This window comes from Pyrus communis, chromosome 2 (assembly GCF_041283825.1).
Source record: "Pyrus communis isolate YQ-2024b chromosome 2, ASM4128382v1, whole genome shotgun sequence".
Lineage (NCBI taxonomy): Eukaryota > Viridiplantae > Streptophyta > Magnoliopsida > Rosales > Rosaceae > Pyrus > Pyrus communis.
The window spans coordinates 27,160,687-27,179,609 of NC_142566.1; the positions used below are offsets into that span (position 1 = coordinate 27,160,687).

At 32.6% G+C, this 18,923-nt stretch overlaps 2 protein-coding genes and 1 long non-coding RNA gene across 8 annotated transcripts; all 3 read right to left on the bottom strand.

Moving 5' to 3' along the window:
• Nucleotides 1–1,435: 1,435 nt before the first annotated feature.
• LOC148698851 (uncharacterized) lies at nucleotides 1,436–13,779 on the bottom strand. Of its 3 annotated transcripts, XM_088690041.1 has the most exons (11): nucleotides 13,406–13,779; nucleotides 13,178–13,216; nucleotides 12,895–13,024; nucleotides 11,948–12,059; nucleotides 11,194–11,255; nucleotides 7,978–8,045; nucleotides 5,508–5,628; nucleotides 5,329–5,401; nucleotides 4,381–4,475; nucleotides 2,762–4,297; nucleotides 1,436–1,610 (listed from the first exon to the last, which is right to left on the bottom strand). In XM_088690041.1, the coding sequence occupies exons 1-5, from the start codon at nucleotides 13,739–13,741 to the stop codon at nucleotides 11,225–11,227; spliced, it is 648 nt and encodes a 215-aa protein (XP_088546167.1). In that variant the 5' UTR covers nucleotides 13,742–13,779; the 3' UTR covers nucleotides 1,436–1,610; nucleotides 2,762–4,297; nucleotides 4,381–4,475; nucleotides 5,329–5,401; nucleotides 5,508–5,628; nucleotides 7,978–8,045; nucleotides 11,194–11,224. The 3 variants fall into 3 exon arrangements, with proteins under 3 accessions (XP_088546167.1, XP_088546166.1, XP_088546165.1); XM_088690040.1 differs by lacking the exon at nucleotides 5,508–5,628 and having other exon boundaries at nucleotides 1,436–1,601; XM_088690039.1 differs by lacking the exon at nucleotides 5,508–5,628 and having other exon boundaries at nucleotides 1,436–1,601; nucleotides 2,082–4,297.
• LOC148698852 (uncharacterized) lies at nucleotides 8,053–10,262 on the bottom strand. The gene has a single exon (XM_088690035.1). It carries the CDS (start codon nucleotides 10,117–10,119, stop codon nucleotides 8,980–8,982), a length of 1,140 nt encoding a protein of 379 aa, XP_088546161.1. The 5' UTR covers nucleotides 10,120–10,262; the 3' UTR covers nucleotides 8,053–8,979.
• A 2,380-nt stretch (nucleotides 13,780–16,159) lies between the features above and the next one.
• Nucleotides 16,160–18,682, bottom strand: LOC148698853 (uncharacterized). Of its 4 annotated transcripts, none has more exons than XR_015960163.1 (6): nucleotides 18,269–18,682; nucleotides 17,994–18,168; nucleotides 17,866–17,921; nucleotides 17,659–17,771; nucleotides 16,829–16,930; nucleotides 16,160–16,422 (listed from the first exon to the last, which is right to left on the bottom strand). It is a non-coding gene; the product is annotated as an uncharacterized LOC148698853 (long non-coding RNA). The 4 variants fall into 4 exon arrangements; XR_015960166.1 differs by having other exon boundaries at nucleotides 16,160–16,665; XR_015960165.1 differs by having other exon boundaries at nucleotides 16,160–16,665; nucleotides 16,829–17,771.
• Nucleotides 18,683–18,923: the final 241 nt, after the last annotated feature.

An 18,923-nucleotide genomic window follows, 5' to 3' on the forward strand; every position in this document is an offset into this window, starting at 1 on the left:
TAAACATTTCCATTAATAAAGAACTTGGAAAATGGTATGGACCTCCAACTGTTTACATCTTCCCATCTTATCCAAAAATAAACACCACATATGGGTTCTTCCACTCATATCCATTTTTAGACCTACTACTTCACCCAACAGATGGGTTCCTCCACTAACAGTATAAAAAAATAAAATAAAAAAATAAAATAAAATGGAAGGACATATAACATACCCAAAAAATAACAGTAGTGTTCCACTTGCTGCCAAATTTGAGATTTATGAACTGAGGTAGCAAAACGCAAAATGCCCTTTTAAGCACGAAAGCCTTGACAAAGCACTGCAACTCACCACAAACCCAAAATAAAAACTTAAATACAGCTATTATAAAATGTACTTGAGTTCATTAAAATTTGTTTCACAATGATCTGAAGACAGCCGCTCCCAAACCGCGCTACAAATTCGCCAGAAATCCAGCGACAACCCCGGAATCCCAAACGGAAAAAGAAACAAATACTCTGAAGTTTTGGCCCGCCAATTGCAAGTTTAAGAACCCTAGAAACGAATTTTATGACTTTCCACAAAACTCTTAGAACCCTAGTTCTACAGCTAGCTTTACAGAGGAACACAACTTCCCTCAAAATGGAGAGCGCAAACAAAATCCCTTAAAAAAAATGAAAATCAGGATCTGTTTGGTGAATATTTTGTGAAATAAGGAACGACGGATTTGAGAGCAACAGAGGATTAAAGAAAAAACAGAGACTAACGACGAAAAAGCGTGGCCAACATGGGTAAAAACGACTTTCCACTGTAGAAAAATTGAAACGGTGCGGTCAATAAAAAAGAAACCAAGGGCAGTTTCTCCCTTTCAGTGTTAATGAACAGTGGCGAGAAAACTGAGTTTTAGTTTATATAATTTGATAAATTAAATGATAAAATTGTTGATTGTTGAATTTTATTTTTAATGATTTAAAAAAATTTAACTTTCCACATCTCTATCGATCTTAACGGACAATATTGTATCAAAGAATTACTTCTCTCGTCGTGTACTGGTTGGTGGATAGTAGTTCACATTGGAGAACGACTATTAACTATCAACCATGACAATTAGAAAATTACTAGCTAGTAATGCCCGCGCGTTGCTGCGGGATTACAAATTCCAAGAATAACAAATTTGTAAGTGGAAGTACCTCATTGAAAGCCTTCAGGAAGCAGTACAACACCTTTTGGAACCTTTGCCTCATTTTGGCCCGGAGTGCATAATGCGCAAGCAATTTAAGCATTTCCCAGCACCACAGAACATCATATTTCCTAGGATTAATCAACAATGCCTCCTCCAGCTTTGAAATAGCAGCTGGTCAAACATAGGTAATGTTGATTTATTTGGTAATTTAGGTTCCAACTTTGTCTCAATTTATGATTTTCTGTTAAACTGAAAGCGTAAACATTTAGGCACTTACCAAGAAAAAAGCAATTAATTATTTGATGCTACTTACAAAACCAATTGCCATACATAGGCTTTGATTAAAAGGTTTAAGTATTTACCAAAAGATTCCAGCTGCAAAAATGCATGGAATATCTACAAAGTGTTTGATAAATGAAGAATTTAATTGCTTCTCTTCCTTCATTTTCTTTGCACCCAAGAAAAGAAAAGCAATTTAGTGCCAAACTTTAAAAAAAAACCTGTAAAATCCACAGCAAGCATTAAAGAAACTTAATAGTGTAGGAGATAAATGTTTGCCCAAATAATAAAAGGAAAGATGTTTGCTAGCTATATTTCCAGCAAGCTCATATATATAGAACATATCTATTGTATCATACACATAAGTCAAACAAAAGCATTAGAGCTAATAATAAAATGCAAATGAAAACCTATTAACCAATTTATTAACAAATTTTTTGTGTAGATCGCTAACTCACTATTCTTAATTTATCAAATTGATTAAAATTACTAATTCTCTTATATCTATCAATACCTCTCCCACCCTAGAACAATAAACAAAAAAATTCTCAATTTCTTATATCTCACAAAGAAAAGCAGATGCATGTCCATTTCAAGTCTTACAACCAAAAGAAAATATCTGGGTTTCTTAGCTTGTTACCCAAATCCACCAATTTGAATCAAATCTCTACACCCTAGCTTAAAATCTGTCTGAATTCACTTGCACGAACACAAATCTTATACATGGAGAACAGTTTAGATGAAGTTGAGAGAATAGGTAGTAATGAAATTAACAAACAACCAAATTCCAAACGAATAATTAATTGTTAGATGTACAACGACAATAAAAAAACTAAATTTTTAGATGTAGAACCCGAAATTAACACTAATAAAAAAATAGTACTTGAATAAAATGGATAAACAAAAGCTGTGCTAACATGAGAAAACATGCAAAACAAAACAATGTTAAATATCCTAGGTGTTCCATTTGTAATTATTCTCCATTTTTATATATTTAAACTACCAATTATCTGCATAAATATTTCATTCTCTTACAACTATCACAACTATAAAACATACTTAATAGAGCCTGTAATTGCTTTAATTACATCATTCTTTAAAAAACCCTTGGGTGGCAGCTGAAAGGCTGCCATATTTGAGCAGTGCATATAAGCCAATAATTTTATCCACTGTTATTATGTTTATGATTTGCATTTATTTAGAATTCATAAATGTAGGAAAAGATTTATAGGAACTTAAAATTTTTAGAACAATGAAAAACTATGCATGTATTGTGAACTCTATGTACAGAGCTTTGCAGAACTGGAGACAAATGTGTACCTGATTGGTTTGCACTGCCCGATCCGGTGGATTCTATCTTATGGTTGTCTCTCAACAGCTGGGTTCCACCACGGTTTTTGCTATTATGAAGCCTAGCTTTCTTTGTCTCGAAAACGACGGTTTGTTTCACTCTTCAACCTTGCTGTCTCGCTCACAAATTAACACTGAAAATAAATTAAAAAGAGAAAAAAATAATTTGAAATTTTCGTACCTCAAGTTTTTGGGTTTTTATTGTGAATCGAATTAAGAAGTAAAGGCACAAATTGTGGGAGGAGAACACGAAGAGAAAGCAAGGGTTTGTTTTTCCCATAAGAAAACTTATTAATTCATGTCCTCCTCCTTCCCACGCCTAATTCACTTAACCCTCACTTTTCTCTACCCAACTCAAACTCCCCCATCTCCCAACACTGTCACTTTCTTTCATCCCTCACTACTCTCTGCTTGTTCCATCTGTCTCTGCAACTTTCCTTCTCCCTCTCGGCAAAAATAAAAAAAATGAAGTGTAATCAGGCAAGAAACAAAAGATCAATAGAAGATGTTATTATAAACCTGTTATTGAACAATATTTGAATGAAATGAACAAACGTGGAGATGTTAAAGTAAATGAGCAGCATACCTTGTAATTTTTTGGAAGGAAGTGACGTAGAATATGAACGATGATGTAAAATTGTTGTAAGACATTTGAAAAGTGGTAGGAGGAGGTGTAAGCATATGGTATCTTAATTAAATTACATGAATTGATAGAGTGCAAAGAATGGAAAAAATAGCTGTATACAGTAAGTTGTGAGAAAAGCTTATTAGGTGAGAATGCAAAATAATGAAAAATACGAATGACCTATGGAAAAATAGGTAAAGATGTTGGTTAAGCTGGGAAATGAGGTAAAAATGCGAAAGCGAAAGAACATTAGAAATAACCAATGGAAAAGTAGGGTAAATTATGTCCTTTTCCTATTGTGAAAATAGGAACAGAGGATGTTGAAGATGGATCAGTTATGCTTTATTTTGTATGTTTGTGGCATAGAAAGATATAATTTGGTGAATCGTTTTGACTTTGTTTTTTTTTTTCCAGCATAATCATCATGTCCATCTTTTCTCTTCAGAGGAACTAATTGTTACCAATATATAAACAAACAGTATCTACTTTTCATGTGTTACAAATACATGATAAATTGCTTGCTTATTCATTGAGAAATTTAAGATGGACATCCTGAAGCATGAATCTAGATGTTTTAAAGACATATATTTTATGGTTATCCGTTGATTAAATAAAGGGACACAGTATGTATTGGAGAATTGTTTAATCTATCTAACCAATAATAAGAATGGTGTGTAGGTAGATTAAACAATTTTTTTTATTGGTGAGGTGTTTTTTTGTTTAACCACGGGTTATGGAGCGAACACATTTTTGGTTACATGTTTGATAATAGTTTTGGATGTTCAACTATATCCATTAATGGGTAGGCAAGTAATTAATTATGTACTAAAGCTAGATGAAAAGTGGAGACTGTCGATATACATTGGTAACAATTAGTTCCCCTGAAGAGAAATGTTAGTAAAATTTAAATTTGAGTAAAGTGCATTTATGGAAAAGGGAATAAATTATAGTTTTTTTAATATACCTTTGATTGCTGTAGAAATGTTTTTGTATGAGGAACAAACCAAGCAATAAACCGTGTAGTTGACTGGGTGATGAACATCTCGAATAGACTGATAACTTAATTTACCAAAAAAAAAAAAGAAAAAAAAAAGAGAGAGATCATTGTTAATATGTGTTTGAACAAAAATAGCACGTGTATATGCATGTTTAATAGATTATAATATAGATGGTAAAAATTACTGGAGACATTTTTATCAAAATGAAAGGAAAGTACCTAGGCTGTTGTTTATAATTAGTATGGGTGAAGCGTCAGTACTTTTAAGAATATTAACCTTGATTTCTAATGGATTCAAATAAGCTGTTGAAATTTGGAAAGAAAAAAGAAGTTATATAATGTGGGATATCAACTTGGGAAATGGATGAGGATATCTTAGAAGTTTAATTATGGAAATGCTTAATTTTCATAGGTGTTAAATTGTGGTGTAAGTTGACAGGGGAATGCATTGTTGGTTTACTTATAGATCAGATAACAATATAGAAACCAAATACATATTGAACACTTTATACCACAGATGTACAGAGCAAATATGGAAGCGAAAATATACTCAAAACTGATACAAAAATATATGCTGCAATATTTTGATATAAAACAAAACTGCCATAATCAAATAAATTAGGGTTTTTTCTTCGTAGTTTCATGTACTTCAAAAGATATATGATGTAAATTATACTTGAATATTAGCATTGTATAAAAAAAATGTTAAATGGATGTATCACATTTAAGTTTAAGTAACAAAATACTTTAAATGGTTCTTCAAAGTAGCATTGTTTATATCCAGAAATTAATGATATATCGTATGTTTATATAATATATGTATCTTTGACTATGAAAACAATATAACTTTTTACTATTAATCTTAACATTAACAGAACAGATAAGAGCTAATGAGATAACGCTAAGCTACTTCACCTCTTCCATAAGTCCACGTCTCTATCTAAGCCTAGACATCCCCACATTGACCAGATAGGTATCCTGTCGTGACCTGCAAGATTTACACAGAATTGAAAATTTGAAAGAGGTTCAAAGCATGAACAGATTGTAAAATGCAAATTTTATGGCACCAAATTGGGTTGAAAGCAAGGACGAACCATCATGAATAAAATGTGGATACACAAAATTGGCAGGAGATAAACTTGTTTCATGAAACACAGCTCAGAGTGATGCTGATCTTTGGTTCCGGCATGGAAATGTCACATGATCTCAAATTACCTTCAATTGGTAATTATGTAAAGAAACAGTTACGTGAAAAATCACATGTATATATTTTTGAATCCAATCTATCATGAAATATTCTAACATGTTATAAAATTGTGATAAAACAAAAGAATTTATGATAAGGGTGAAGTAGAAAAACTATTCATACTAAAACAAAGGTAGGCTTAAAGTTGATGCACATATAATAATTCATCTGTTTACATCATTTGTCATGTACATGTAAAAGATAGATAAATATAATAGTTAATAATGATTTGAAGATTGAATGTAAACATTGTTTTTTAATTGCTGTAGTTGCATTGTATGTATATATATATATATGATTAAATCAACTATTTGATTGTAAATTTTGGAGAACATCTTTAAATACTATATTTGCAGTATAATTGGTAACATTATTTTCTCCATCACCTATCAAAATTTTGAGGCCTTCTCTTGATGTCACTCTAGATAATGCAACATATAGTTGACCATGGGTAAACACCGGTTCAGGAAGATATAAACCAACTTGTTTCAAAGATTGTCCTTGACTTTTGTTAATGGTCATTGCAAAACATGGTCTAATTGGAAATTGACGTCTTTTAAAAATAAAAGGCCACTTGCTCTCTGTTGCTGTAAGAGTAATCCTTGGTATGAAAACTTTGTAACCAGTATTGTTTCCAGTAAGTATTTTGGCTTGGATAATTCTATCAAGCAACTGGGTAATAACTAATCGTGTTCCATTACATAAACCCAAAGATTGGTTCAAATTTCGTAATAACATGATTGGCATTCCTATTTTTAAAGTCAAGTTATGCGTGGGTAAACCATTGAATTCTAATTTATTCAAAAACTCAACAGGATATGATGCTTCTAAATTTTCAATGTTTCCATTGGAAGAACACAATGAATCATAGCTTAGGTACACATGTTGTTCTCCAGGTAACAATTCAATTATATAATTGTTTATATCTGTAACAGTTGTATTTCGAGGTGTTATAATAGCACGCTCTTTTAAGTAATCAAAATTGTTAAAAGAAGTTTCAAAATTGGGATATGTTGTGAAAAAAATGGAAGAAATAGGATTTCCAGAAGAATGAATTATTAAATCTTCAGCTATTTTAACCAAAGATGTGTCTTTGTCATTCAGATTATTTTCATCATTTATGTCATTAATTTTTCCATCACCTATTTGTAAAATCCAATCTGCAAAATCACTGATTTTTTGTTTTTCTTCAATGCTAATTCCACTTTTGGATAATCTCATATTTTCTTTTAATCGAAAAATTTTAAAATGGGACCATAAATAAGAACTATTTAAAGAAGCATTTATTATGTCTTCTTTAGTTCCTCCAGGTATAACCGGTAAGATTTGTCGAAAATCACCACCTAATAAAAGAGGTTTACCACCAAATGGAAGAGTATGTTCTGAACTATGTAAATGTGACAAAAGATCAGAAAGTGATTTATCCAACGCTTCAAAACAGTGTTTGTGATTCATAGGTGCTTCATCCCATATGATTAAATCAGTTTTCTCAATTAATGTAGCAAGATGTGTTTTCTTTTTAATTGCACAAATGGAAGATTCAGTAATAACTAAAGGTATTTTAAATCTAGAATGAGCAGTTCTACCATTTGGTAATAATAATGATGCTATTCCTGATGATGCAACTGCTAAAACAATTTTTCTTTCAGATCTGAGCTTACTTATGATAGTATCCCATAAAAAAGTTTTTCCAGTGCCTCCATGACCATAGACAAAGAATAGACCTTGTTTTTTTGCATTCACAGTTTCTATGACACAATCATAAATGTATTTTTGATCTTGATTGAGTTGTGATTTTAAAAATGTGTGTTTTTTGGACAATTCTTCACAATTATAATTTAACTCTTCCCTTAAAAGTCTATTTTTGATTTCTACCATTCTATTTGCATCAGGCATTGGTAGATAGTGTTTTTCTAAAGAAGTTGATGCATTATTAAAGAGCAATTCTAGTTCAAATAGTACACAATTTTTTAATTCGTTTTCTGGCACAATCATATCAGGAATTGCAAAAGCTTTTCTTAAGTTGTACAAAATGTCATCATACATATTATGCCAATAATTATCAAAAAGAATTTGAGGATTTGCAACATCACAAAATAAAATAATTGTAACAAATAATTGTCTTAATTGAGTAGATGACGCTATATTTACAGCATTTGATAAAGCCTCAATCCATTCTTTATCATCACCTAGTAATCCTAATGATTGACATGCATCTTGATATGAAGTATGGACAACGCCATTAACAGTTTTTATGTCATCAAAACTTAATGCACCTTTTTTCAAATTCAAAAGCATTCTTAAATAATATAACTCACCTGATGCAGGATGTACATATGTTATTCTGCCTATTGAACCTCCACGTTTTCTCGGCTTCCAAATTTTTCTGCGTGTATCATATAAGAATTTTGAGGGAATTTGAGCATAAGTTAAAGAACGTGCATCACTATAAATTTTGTTAATTTCAAACCAACTTGTCAACATTGTATGGTCAAAAGCATTTTGATTAACAATTGATTGCAATGATTGATCAGCACTAAAAACAATATTTTGTTCCAACGGTAAATGGACTGGTAATCGTTCAACAGAAGGTTCTCTATGATGTATAGAATATTGAAACAATCTCCAAACAGCTTCATAAGGGGATATATATCTACAATTTAAATATGTTAATATCTCATCATTTGGATCTTGTTGAAGAATCAAGCGTGCTCTATCTGAACCTTTGTTTATATATTTAAACAAATATTTTATAAGTGTTGATTGACAACAAAGTTCAACATTTATATGAGCATTATATCTCAAAAGTAATTCAAAATTATAAGGAACAACAAAACTATTATCAACTTTTATTCCATTTTTTATAACAAATTTGGTCTCATCATCACGACGCCTATAAATAGGAAAACCACTTGGTTCAAAAACTGTTTCATTTTTATACGGCTTGGGAAAACTTTTGGAACATTTATTTTCTCGCATGCAAGAAGAATTTTTATTACTATAACCACATGGACCATGAATCATAAATTGATTGACAATTTCATAAAGCCGAGGATTAGCAGATTTGTCGGGTAACTCAGCTGAAATTATTGAATCTATATCTGTTGCGGAGTAGCACTTAAATTTTGATTTCAACCATATTAGCATATGAGAATGAGGTAAACCCCTTTTTTGAAATTCAATTGTACAAACATCTGTTTGGAAAAACAATCAATAGAAAAATGAAACAAAACAACCACAAAAAACAGGAGGTTAGTTGCATGAAGAAAAAAAAAAAACAAAGAACAAAAAATGTAAAATAAGAAATAAAGAGAGTTTTTTTAGAACTTACTTGCATCAACTTCTCCAAAAGGCTTTCCAGATTTGATAAAATCAAGCATATCATCGAGTTTCATTTTAAAAACTCTAGAAATTATATCAGGTCTGTCCTCAGGCTTGTAACCTGGTTTTGTTTCAAATTCTCTTATAATTTCTGGCCACTTTACATTGCAGGTAAATGTTATGAATAAATCTGGATGACCATATTCTCTACAAATAGCCATAGCATCTTGATAATTATTGAACATGTATCTAGGACTTCCTGTATACGAAGCAGGCAGCACAACTTTTTGTCCCAAATTCTTTGCGTCATTGTCACCTCTTGACATTGCATCATAAATGCCTTTGTAAATTTCACTTCTCAAATTCTTTTGATTTTGCCTAATGTAATCTAGTCTATCTTCCTCAAGTGTTGCATAAGAATCAACCAAATATTGTTGGAAAAGTCGACCTCCTTTTAGCAACGTAGTTAAGGATGGTTCTCTTTCTTGAATGTGATAAGCTATATAAGCTCTCATGGGTATCCTTTGTCTTTTCATTTTTGGACCTTTATAATTTTCATTCCATTTTAAATCTGGTTTATACCCATCTTCACCATAAGGAAAAAGAATAGGATACTGAAGAGCCATAAATTTTGGATTCAATTTTGTAACACGTTTTAATCCTTCACTTTTACAATCTATAATGATGTCTCTATTAGAGTCAGACAAACCTATATCACCAACTATTAAACCCCCTATTTCATCACTTGTTGGTTGATCATATTGTTTACCATCATTTTGTTGTCTGCCTAATAAACTCATCTTTAAATTGATAAGTCCATCAATTTCAAATTTATCTCTTGCTATTCGGAAAAGTTTGACTAACTCATTTGACTGATCAAACATTTTAATCAATTCTTGAACAATTTTTGTATCAAGCCTTCCATTATTTTCATGATAACCAAGAGCTTTGAGACGGTTTTGGACTTCATTATATGTATCATAAACATATAATTGGGCAAATTTTGGAGATTCATTGTCCATAGGTAAAAGTGATCCCATCAAATGACAAACTTGACCACTAATTTTAAAAATGTAAGGACTTGATCCATCATTAATTGAGTGATCAACTTTTGCCCCCATAGAAGTAAATGAAAACATAGAATTGTAAGCTCTAATATTTTCTCTGAAAGACAAACTTTTTGGACCTCCATTTGGATCAAGCAAAGAATCTAAAAAAGTTGGTGCTGGTTTTGGAGGTTCAAATTTAATTTTTCCTTCTTGACAACAAAGAGTGAAAATAGGTTCAGTTTTTTTCCAACTTTGTTTAAGAGATTCTTTTAACCAAAAATAGGCACCACAATGAACACATTTATAAATCTTATCACCCAAGTCTATATAATCTCTGATAACCCCTACAAAAAAAATATGGCAAAAAAACAAAAACAAAACCAAAAAGTTAGCAACAATACACAATGAAAGAAACAGTAAAAATAGACTAAACATAATTGTCGTATATAATTTGAAACACACCGTTTCTATTTTTTTGAAAAAAAGCTTGCCCCTTGTTGATGAGATTACGATCTTCAATATATAACGTTTCATACACTTTGTTTCCAGTATTGTTTGATAAATTAACAATGCTTTTCCCTTTTTGTTCACGTGTATATTTTTGTTTTTTAACCAAGCTAGAATTTAACATTTGATCCTCGTTAACAGACCCGACAACAAAGCTATCAAAAGAAGTTTTTCTAGTTGAACCGTTGTTTTCATCTAACAAATTAAGGGACAGAGATGCATTAACTGCATTCGGAACAATATTTTCAAAATTCTGCACACAATTTATTCTACACATTTTTTTCAAACGATTGTCATAGTCCGGAAGCACATTAGAATCAGTGTCATCAATATTTTGCTTTCGTTTTATAGCATCACTTCCCCGATCATTTACTAATTTTTTAGACATAATGAAAAACAAATATTCACAATTACTTGAAAACCAATGAACTGCAAAACAGATTTGAAAAAAAATAGTAAGAAAAATAAATGAATAAACAGCACACAGGCAAATATAACAAAGCCTAGACCAAAAACGAAAAAGCTTTGAAAGAAAAGTCATCCTTCAATTTAACAAAACGAAAACAATAAATAAAAGTTGCTAAAATTATAGAAATCAAAATGAAAAACAAATAATGAAACCATTAATAAATAAATGTAGAAGTTTAAGTTGGTTACCTTAAGGATAAAATGCGTAGATCCTATGCAATCAACTAAATTGCTCGTATCTTCTCAAAGATCTGTATATCCATTAGAAACTCACCTTTAATTTTGCTGAAAACAATATATTAACCACAAATTTTTATACTATTAACAAATAATAATCATTGTGTTATTATGACTATCCAAATCAAATAACATGTGTAAGTATGTTTGGATATGACTCTTTGGAAAGAAAATATAACATTTATAAACATAAAATAGATGACAAAGGATGACTTTAAAAATCACAAACTTAAAAATTGGATCTGTAAAACAAAATAATGTTATTTTAATACAAAACTTTTTAGGAAAGAAAGCTTATTAAATTTTATTTTTGATGAAATACAGTTAATATAGCATCACACAACAAAAATAAAAGCATAAATACTGTAATGAAATAGCAACTTATGGGCTACCTCAATTTTGTTCAAAAGCAAAGTTTTTTGTTGGGTTGAATGTTTATCAATCACTTTGACCATTAATTAATTCTACAAAGTATGAATATCTTAGCATTAATTGGAATTAAAAAAAAAATAGTTGACAAAATTTAGTTCCCACAACAGCTGTGATTTCTTAAAATTCTTGAATACATATATTTTCAAACATATTCAGGCAAACACAAAATTGAAAACTAAATTTGTAGTAAAAAAAACATTTAAAGGCAAATCACATTGATAATATCAACCCAAATCAGTAAATAAGAGTAATATTGGGAAATATTGACCAGTACCTTAGACAAAAGGCCGTTTTCAATAATCGTGTGGTTGTTTGTAAACCCTTTGATGGCCACACAGATATCACACAGAGTATCAAGAGTGATGTGATGACAAAGCCAAAATTTCCTACAAAGATAAAAAGAAATGAACAAAAATTAGTCAACTTTGATTTGAGCAGAGGAAAAAAAAAAAAAAAAAAACTCAAAATTCAAGGAAATGGAAGGACAAAATCACAAATTACATAAGCAAAATTAATAAAACAATAAATAAAATAAGACACCAACATCCACAAACATAAAAATAATGGGTAAAAGCAAGGAAATCCATCTGTTAAGGAGTTTTTTTTTGCTTTGAACATTGACAACTGGATCTCCTGAACAGTAAGGTGATGAACACAACGATCCCGATAAAAATTGAGGCCATGCTTCATAAAATTGATCCAAAGTGTTATGAATGTTTTGAAGGGTGCAAGCACAACCGGAATTAGCAACACCAAGACAAAATTAAGAGGATGTCGCCACAACAAAGACTGAATCGATGATGGCTTCTATGGTTTGACAGGTATGCAAACAGTCGGAATCCATGAGGTACGAAAGAGGAATAGCGAGACAGAGCAAGTTCAACAACAATAGAAAAGAAATCTGTTAAACCAGCGGAAACAAATGGAAAACTGTAGAACATACAACTAAAATAGAGGGTGGGTCGATGGTGAACATGTATCACTAATGCCATTAATTAATTATTGAAAGCATGAACATCCCAATATGAATCTGAATGAACAAACCGTTGACAAAATTTACACATAAAAAAGAGTAGGCAAACAAAGAATAATGACACCTACACTTACCAATTTACACATAAATTCCAATTCTGAATCATTTAGGCTTCCAAAAAATTGCACAAAAATGCTAAAGAAAATGAACAAACTGAAATAAAGCAACATGTACACGCGAAGACTCACCCCAAATTGCTATGAAGGTCTGCTGCACACGCGAGAACACGTTCACAAAGCCTTTCAAAGGCTGATATCCAACTTTCAAATATGAAGATTTTAACCCACAATTGTTCTTTCTTAGCTTTAGCCACTTCAGCTACATAACCCCAAAAAAAATAATAATAATAATAATTAATTACAGTTAATTAATCCGGGTTAAAATTAATAAAAAAGCTGGGAAATTTAAGATCTAAAATCACACCTCAGGCTGCAAGTAGAATCAAAACCATGGAATTTCAAAACCACTCACCTTAAACACAAAGGTCTTCGCAGGCTTCAAATGTAATTTCTGCAGAACCAAAAAACCCAAAAAAAAAAAAAAAAAAAAACTTGGAAATCTAATAAAAATGAAGAACAAATATTACAAATCAGATAACCAAAATCACTAAAAACAAAAAAAAATCAACATGCATCAAACGGAAAACTAATCTGTAAAAGCGAGGAAATCCATTTGCAAATATGCTTTTTGATTTTGAACCTGGAAAGTTTGGTATTTTGACCAGCACACCGAGGAATCGAAATAGAGACCCGATGAATGATGATTTCTATGGTTTAACCGCTGCGGAGCTAGCCGGAATCCACCAAGCACCAAAAATTGAGAGCGAGAAAGGGCGAGTTCAAGAGGAGAATAAGAGAAATCTGTGAGAAAGCAGCAAAATACGAAGAGAAAAATCGAGAAGACGGACGAAAGAGAGCGGATAGATGGCTGACACGCGGACTGAAGGGACAAAACAGTCACTGGACTGCACAAAAGGGCAAGCAGCAAGGGAAACCAAGAAAAAAGCCAGGGCAAAACCGTCCCCCCACTGGTCATCCACAGTGACCAACCCCTACGGGTTTTAGTATATATGATATATAAGATTGTTTATATAATAATGTTTTGGTATTGACTTGAGAAACAACTGGGCGGTAAGGTGGAGGGGAAAAGAGAGGAAAAGAGGAAATAAAGGAACACAAAAATACGAAGACTATCCAAAAGATTTTTGGACACTCTAAAAGATGCTTTATTCACGTTAAAGAGAAGGTTCATATTTTCTTTTCAAGAATACGAGGGTAGAAACAGTTAAGATCTACCTCATTATATTTCCTCTTACATTAATTCCCAACCAATGTTAGTCACATTCTCATTTAAAATTTTTCGCTGTCTGTTTTATTTTGTTTTTTATTTTGCAATGTCGTAATTTAAATCTTTTATTTTTTATATTACTCTTTAAATACCAATTATGCTAAAGTTAAACCAAATTCAATAGTCTAGATATTATATAATAAAGAGATGCTAAGAAGATTATTTAAAGTGAGATATTCTATAAATTATCCACCACCTCATGTTTTTATCAAAATTTTAGTATCTACATTATCAAAATATTATGTCAAAAACATGAGATGACGGAGAGTCCATAGAGAGTCTCATTTTTTAACGAGTCTCCTTAGCATTTCCTTATAATAAATAGACAAATCATATTAGTTGTGTAAAATCTGAAATTAATAAACGTTAATCAATGATTAAACTAATTCTTATTCAAAGTAAAGCACCTTCAATCAAGGCCCTAGGAGACAAAAGTGTACCGACACACAATAGGAAGCACTTTAAGTACTTTTCCAAGATTTGCTTGCATTTTTACTAAGGATTGTTTCCAAAAATATTTTTACCAAGTACACTTTCAGTCATTTTAAAAGCACATTTAAACAATGAAAAAGCACTTTACAAAAACGGATAAGCGCTTTACTAAAAGCACTTTAGAAACCACCTTTGTTTGTCACTTTTGTTCCTTAGAAGCTATTTTTGCATATAAGCACTTTATTAGAAGCACTTTTATTAGAAGCTCATCAAAAATTTTAGTAACATTCTATCCATTAAAAACACTTGTATCCTTTACAAGCACTAATCATTTTTCATACCAACATCGTAACAAATGCTTGAAAATATTATTTGAAAGCACTTTTAACAGCTCTAAAACACTTAATAAATTAGCCAAACCAAGAGAAAGATGACAAATTAAAAGTTTTAAAATCATCCATTTGGAATAGAAAAAGGGATTATGAGGATGGACTCCAATAATGCATATACCCACAGATCAAAAAATTTATTAACAAAGTGGAAAAAAAAAAAAAAAAAAAAAAAAAAAAAAGGATTATACGACGAGCATGCCTATGAGGCTCTACTAATTGATGACAAGGCCAACCTTGACTATTTAGGGGTCTTGTGCAAAACTTAGATGGAGGCTCTTCATTTTTTTTAATGTTATATTTCGTTATTATTATTTTTTTCAATTTTTTCATCTATAAAGCTAAAATATTAAAAGTTACTGCAATAAAAATAAGTTGTTTGATCGGCCAGGTTTTTTTCCTTACCTTTAGAGGTCCTGAGTTCGATACACGTTGGATGCGTTTTTGTTATCTCCTTTTTTAAGTTTACAAATTTGCAAAAGCTTAAAATAGCAAAGCAATGTCACAAGGATTGAAAATTTGCAAGAGCCAAACCGCTAGCGCTAGAACCACAAATAAGATTGTCTTTTGCTTTTAATCTATTTTATATACATTTGTATACATGTAATGAAAATTTGGGGGCCCTTCCAAATCGGAGGCCCTATGCAGTGGCACCTTTTTGTACACTTTCAGGGCCGGCTCTGATTGATGAGATAGGGACTCTTCATCCACTTCACCACCGTTTATGCGGAATCTCCTCCCTTTCTCTCTCTCAAGAAGAGGCAGCCTTGAAGAGAAGGAAATTCATGATCCTTATATGTATATTCCCATCCCTACCTAACATGAGGCCTTTTGGGAGCTCACTAACTTCGAGTTCCGTAGGAACTCCGAAGTTAAGCGAGAAGGGGGCTAGAGCAATCCCATGATAGGTGATCCACTGGGAAGTTGCTCGTGAGTTCCCAAAAACAAAATCGTGAGGGAATGGTAAGCCCAAAACGGACAATATCGTGCTACGGTGGTGGAACGGGCCCGGGAAGTGATCCGCCCCGGGCCGAGATGTGACATTCAGTGTTAATGAACAGTGGCGAGAAAACTGAGTTTTAGTTTATATAATTTAATAAATCAAATGATTGAATTTTATTTTTAATGATTTAAAAAAATCTAACTTTCCGCTTCTCTATCAATCTTAACGGACAATATTGTATCAAAGAATTACTTCTCTCGTCGTGTGCTGGTTGGTGGATGGTAGTTCACATTGGAGAGCGACTATTAACAATATTCACTATCAACCATGACAATTAGAAAATTACAAGCACAGGTGCCCGCGCGATGCTGCGGGTTTACAATTCTATTTACACACATAATTATGTTTACAACTCTATTTACACAAATGTCCAACAATATTTACAATCATTTTTATGGGTTTAAAACTCTTTACACATTTACAACTCTATTTATGCATAAATGTACTACATATATGTCCTCCATTGGAGACAGGATGGATGTCTATCTCATGCACATCAACTTCATGCAACACCAGGAACCCATCCTCGTTTGTTCTTCTGCTGTCTAATAATCCAAATACCGAATAGAGCATACAAATTCTATAAGTCCAAAAGTTACTGAAAGAAAATCTATTATTACTCCAATATAATACAGAAATACTAAATTCAATAATTTCAATAGTTATTCAAATTCAATAACTTTAGAATATAAGAATACTAAATTGAACGTTTGTAGCCTAAAAAACCAGAGGAACAGTATTCGTGACAATTGATGAGTACCTATTTGAAAAATGTACCTGAAGATTGACTTTCATCAAATAAATCATAAAAAAGCAGAAAATTAGTAAACCCAAAATTATAAATTGTAAAATCATCCATTTCAGTCATGCATAAATACACCATCACACATAACAAATTTGCCCATGTGACAGTGATACACAATGTAATTGTTTAGATTCATGCGTAAATACCTTTATCACGTTATGATGTTTGCTTGTTGAATTTGCCCCTGGAGTCCTGACTAATGTGATCTCCTTCAGTGGTGCATGAGCTCTTTTCTCCAAAGTTGCTTCCTTCAAAAAACCCAAAACATATCACATAAAGTATCAACGCTATTACTGCTTATTAAAGAAATTAGTCACAACAGGTATCATATATATCAGTTCTAAATCTATAAGGCATCGGATTTGTAAGCTTTGGTTTCCTATACTTCTCCCACTGATAGTTCTTATTTATACTTTTACTGGATTTGCATAGAATTAAGGATTTTCATATGTCATAATATTTAACAACTACTATGCATGGTTCTTAAAAAAATATATAAAACTAACCTGTAAGTACAACAGATATGAGTATAAACTAATGAACATTTCCTTTAAAGACATAGTGCGGTATAAATTCTATCACATAACATCACTTGGGAATGGGATTTAGTTTAGAGGCAAACCTTCCCATATCAAATCCATTCATACTGATCACATGACATTAAGAAAGTTCGACATTCAGAGTATATAATTCAGTCAATTATATAGATGATATGTCAGTTCTATTCATGAACTACATGATACAGAAACCCACTTTGGTTAGATCAATGATTCCAACCACCATTAAATCTTCATAGTTTCCCAGTATCAACCAAATTTGAAATCTCTTTATTTTTTACACAATTCAACTTGAACCTATGTCTTTCAGTTGCAATCTCACTCAATCTTTCCCTCAAACAATTCATCGTCTTCGCAATTCGAACCCAATATACCAATTCAGTGCAACAAAAGCAAGAAGTGAGTTCGAAAAAGCATACCTTCACAAAGCTAAAAGCTTTCGATATTCCACGACCTTCTTCTTCTTCTTCTTCCTTCTTCCGATTATCTTCTGATTTAGGGATGGCAGTGCAGCAGCACTCATCGAGCATGCCTATTTCAATAACCCCAAATCAGTTTTAAAATATTTTAGGTATAAACACAAAATTGGGCATAATGAAAACTAAACCAATGTCTGAATTGCTTACCTAAGTGAAGAGGATTTTGGAAAACGGAGCGAGGCTGCTGCGGCGTTTGACCTGGCCTGAAATTAGTTAATTACCCAGATGAAAAAAAGAAATATAGAGTGAATTAAAAGATTTATCACAGAGCTTACCTCTGCAGTTGTAGCAGTCTACAGATCCTAAAGCTTAGAGATGAGGCCTGCGTGAACTGGTGGCAGCGATGATCGAACTTGTCGACGACCTGGCATCGGAATCTCTAATTTCAGCACCAGCTACAACTCCCTTTCGCCACTGGGCAAGTGAGTCCGTCGGCCAAAGCACCTGCAGCTGCGGCAAAACCCCAAATTTCAACAAAAATTCAAAAACCCAAAAATTAAATAGTAAAAAGAAAGCTTCTTTGGGTCAATTGAAGAGGAAAGATCAGTACCTTTTTGGATTCGATGGTGATACCAAATGATGGATCGAGAGAGGCAGCGATGGCGGCTTGAGCGGAGTCGGCGGCACGGTAGGTTGCTTGTAAGTGGGCTTGTTGAGCTCCGGTTTGGGTTCCGGATGTGGAGGCAGGGGACGACGGTGTTTCGACCCGGAGTACGGGGCGTGGTGGGAGAAGTAGGGTTTGTCTCTCTTCCAGCTCATGGTGTTAGATGAGGTGAAGAGGGACGAAGGTTTGCCAGATGAGGTGAGGAGGGAGGGGGATAAAAATCCCACGCGTCACAAAATCGTTATTCATTTGACAGCAAAGCAAAAGGGGCAAAGTTGAAATAAAAGAAGAATGGGCGAGGACAAAATCGGAAATCCACTGGTCATCCACAGTACTCAACCCTTACGGGTTTTAGTATATATGATATATAAGATTGTTTATATAATAATGTTTAGATATTGACTTGAGAAACAACTGGGCGGGAAGGTGCAGGGGAAAAGAGAGGAAAACAGGAAATAAGGTACCGTTTGGTACGTGGAACGGGACGGAACAGAGTGGGACAAAGCGTTCCGTTCCACGTTTGGTGCGCCTAAAACGGGTGGAACGAGCTGTTCCACGGGACGAGTTTTGGGTGAATTTTCGTTCCACCTCACCCCCTGGA

Excerpts from the sequence above, each read along its gene's own strand:
- LOC148698852 (XM_088690035.1), bottom strand. The coding sequence starts at position 10,119 with ATGTTTTCATTTACTTCTATGGGGGCAAAAGTTGATCACTCAATTAAT.
- LOC148698851 (XM_088690040.1), bottom strand. The coding sequence starts at position 13,741 with ATGACCAGTGGGGGGACGGTTTTGCCCTGGCTTTTTTCTTGGTTTCCC. Across the intron at positions 13,217-13,405 it reads CAAAATACCAAACTTTCCAG|AAATTACATTTGAAGCCTGC; the intron begins GTTCAAAATCAA and ends TTGGTTCTGCAG. Across the intron at positions 11,256-11,947 it reads AAAACGGCCTTTTGTCTAAG|ATCTTTGAGAAGATACGAGC; the intron begins GTACTGGTCAAT and ends ATGGATATACAG.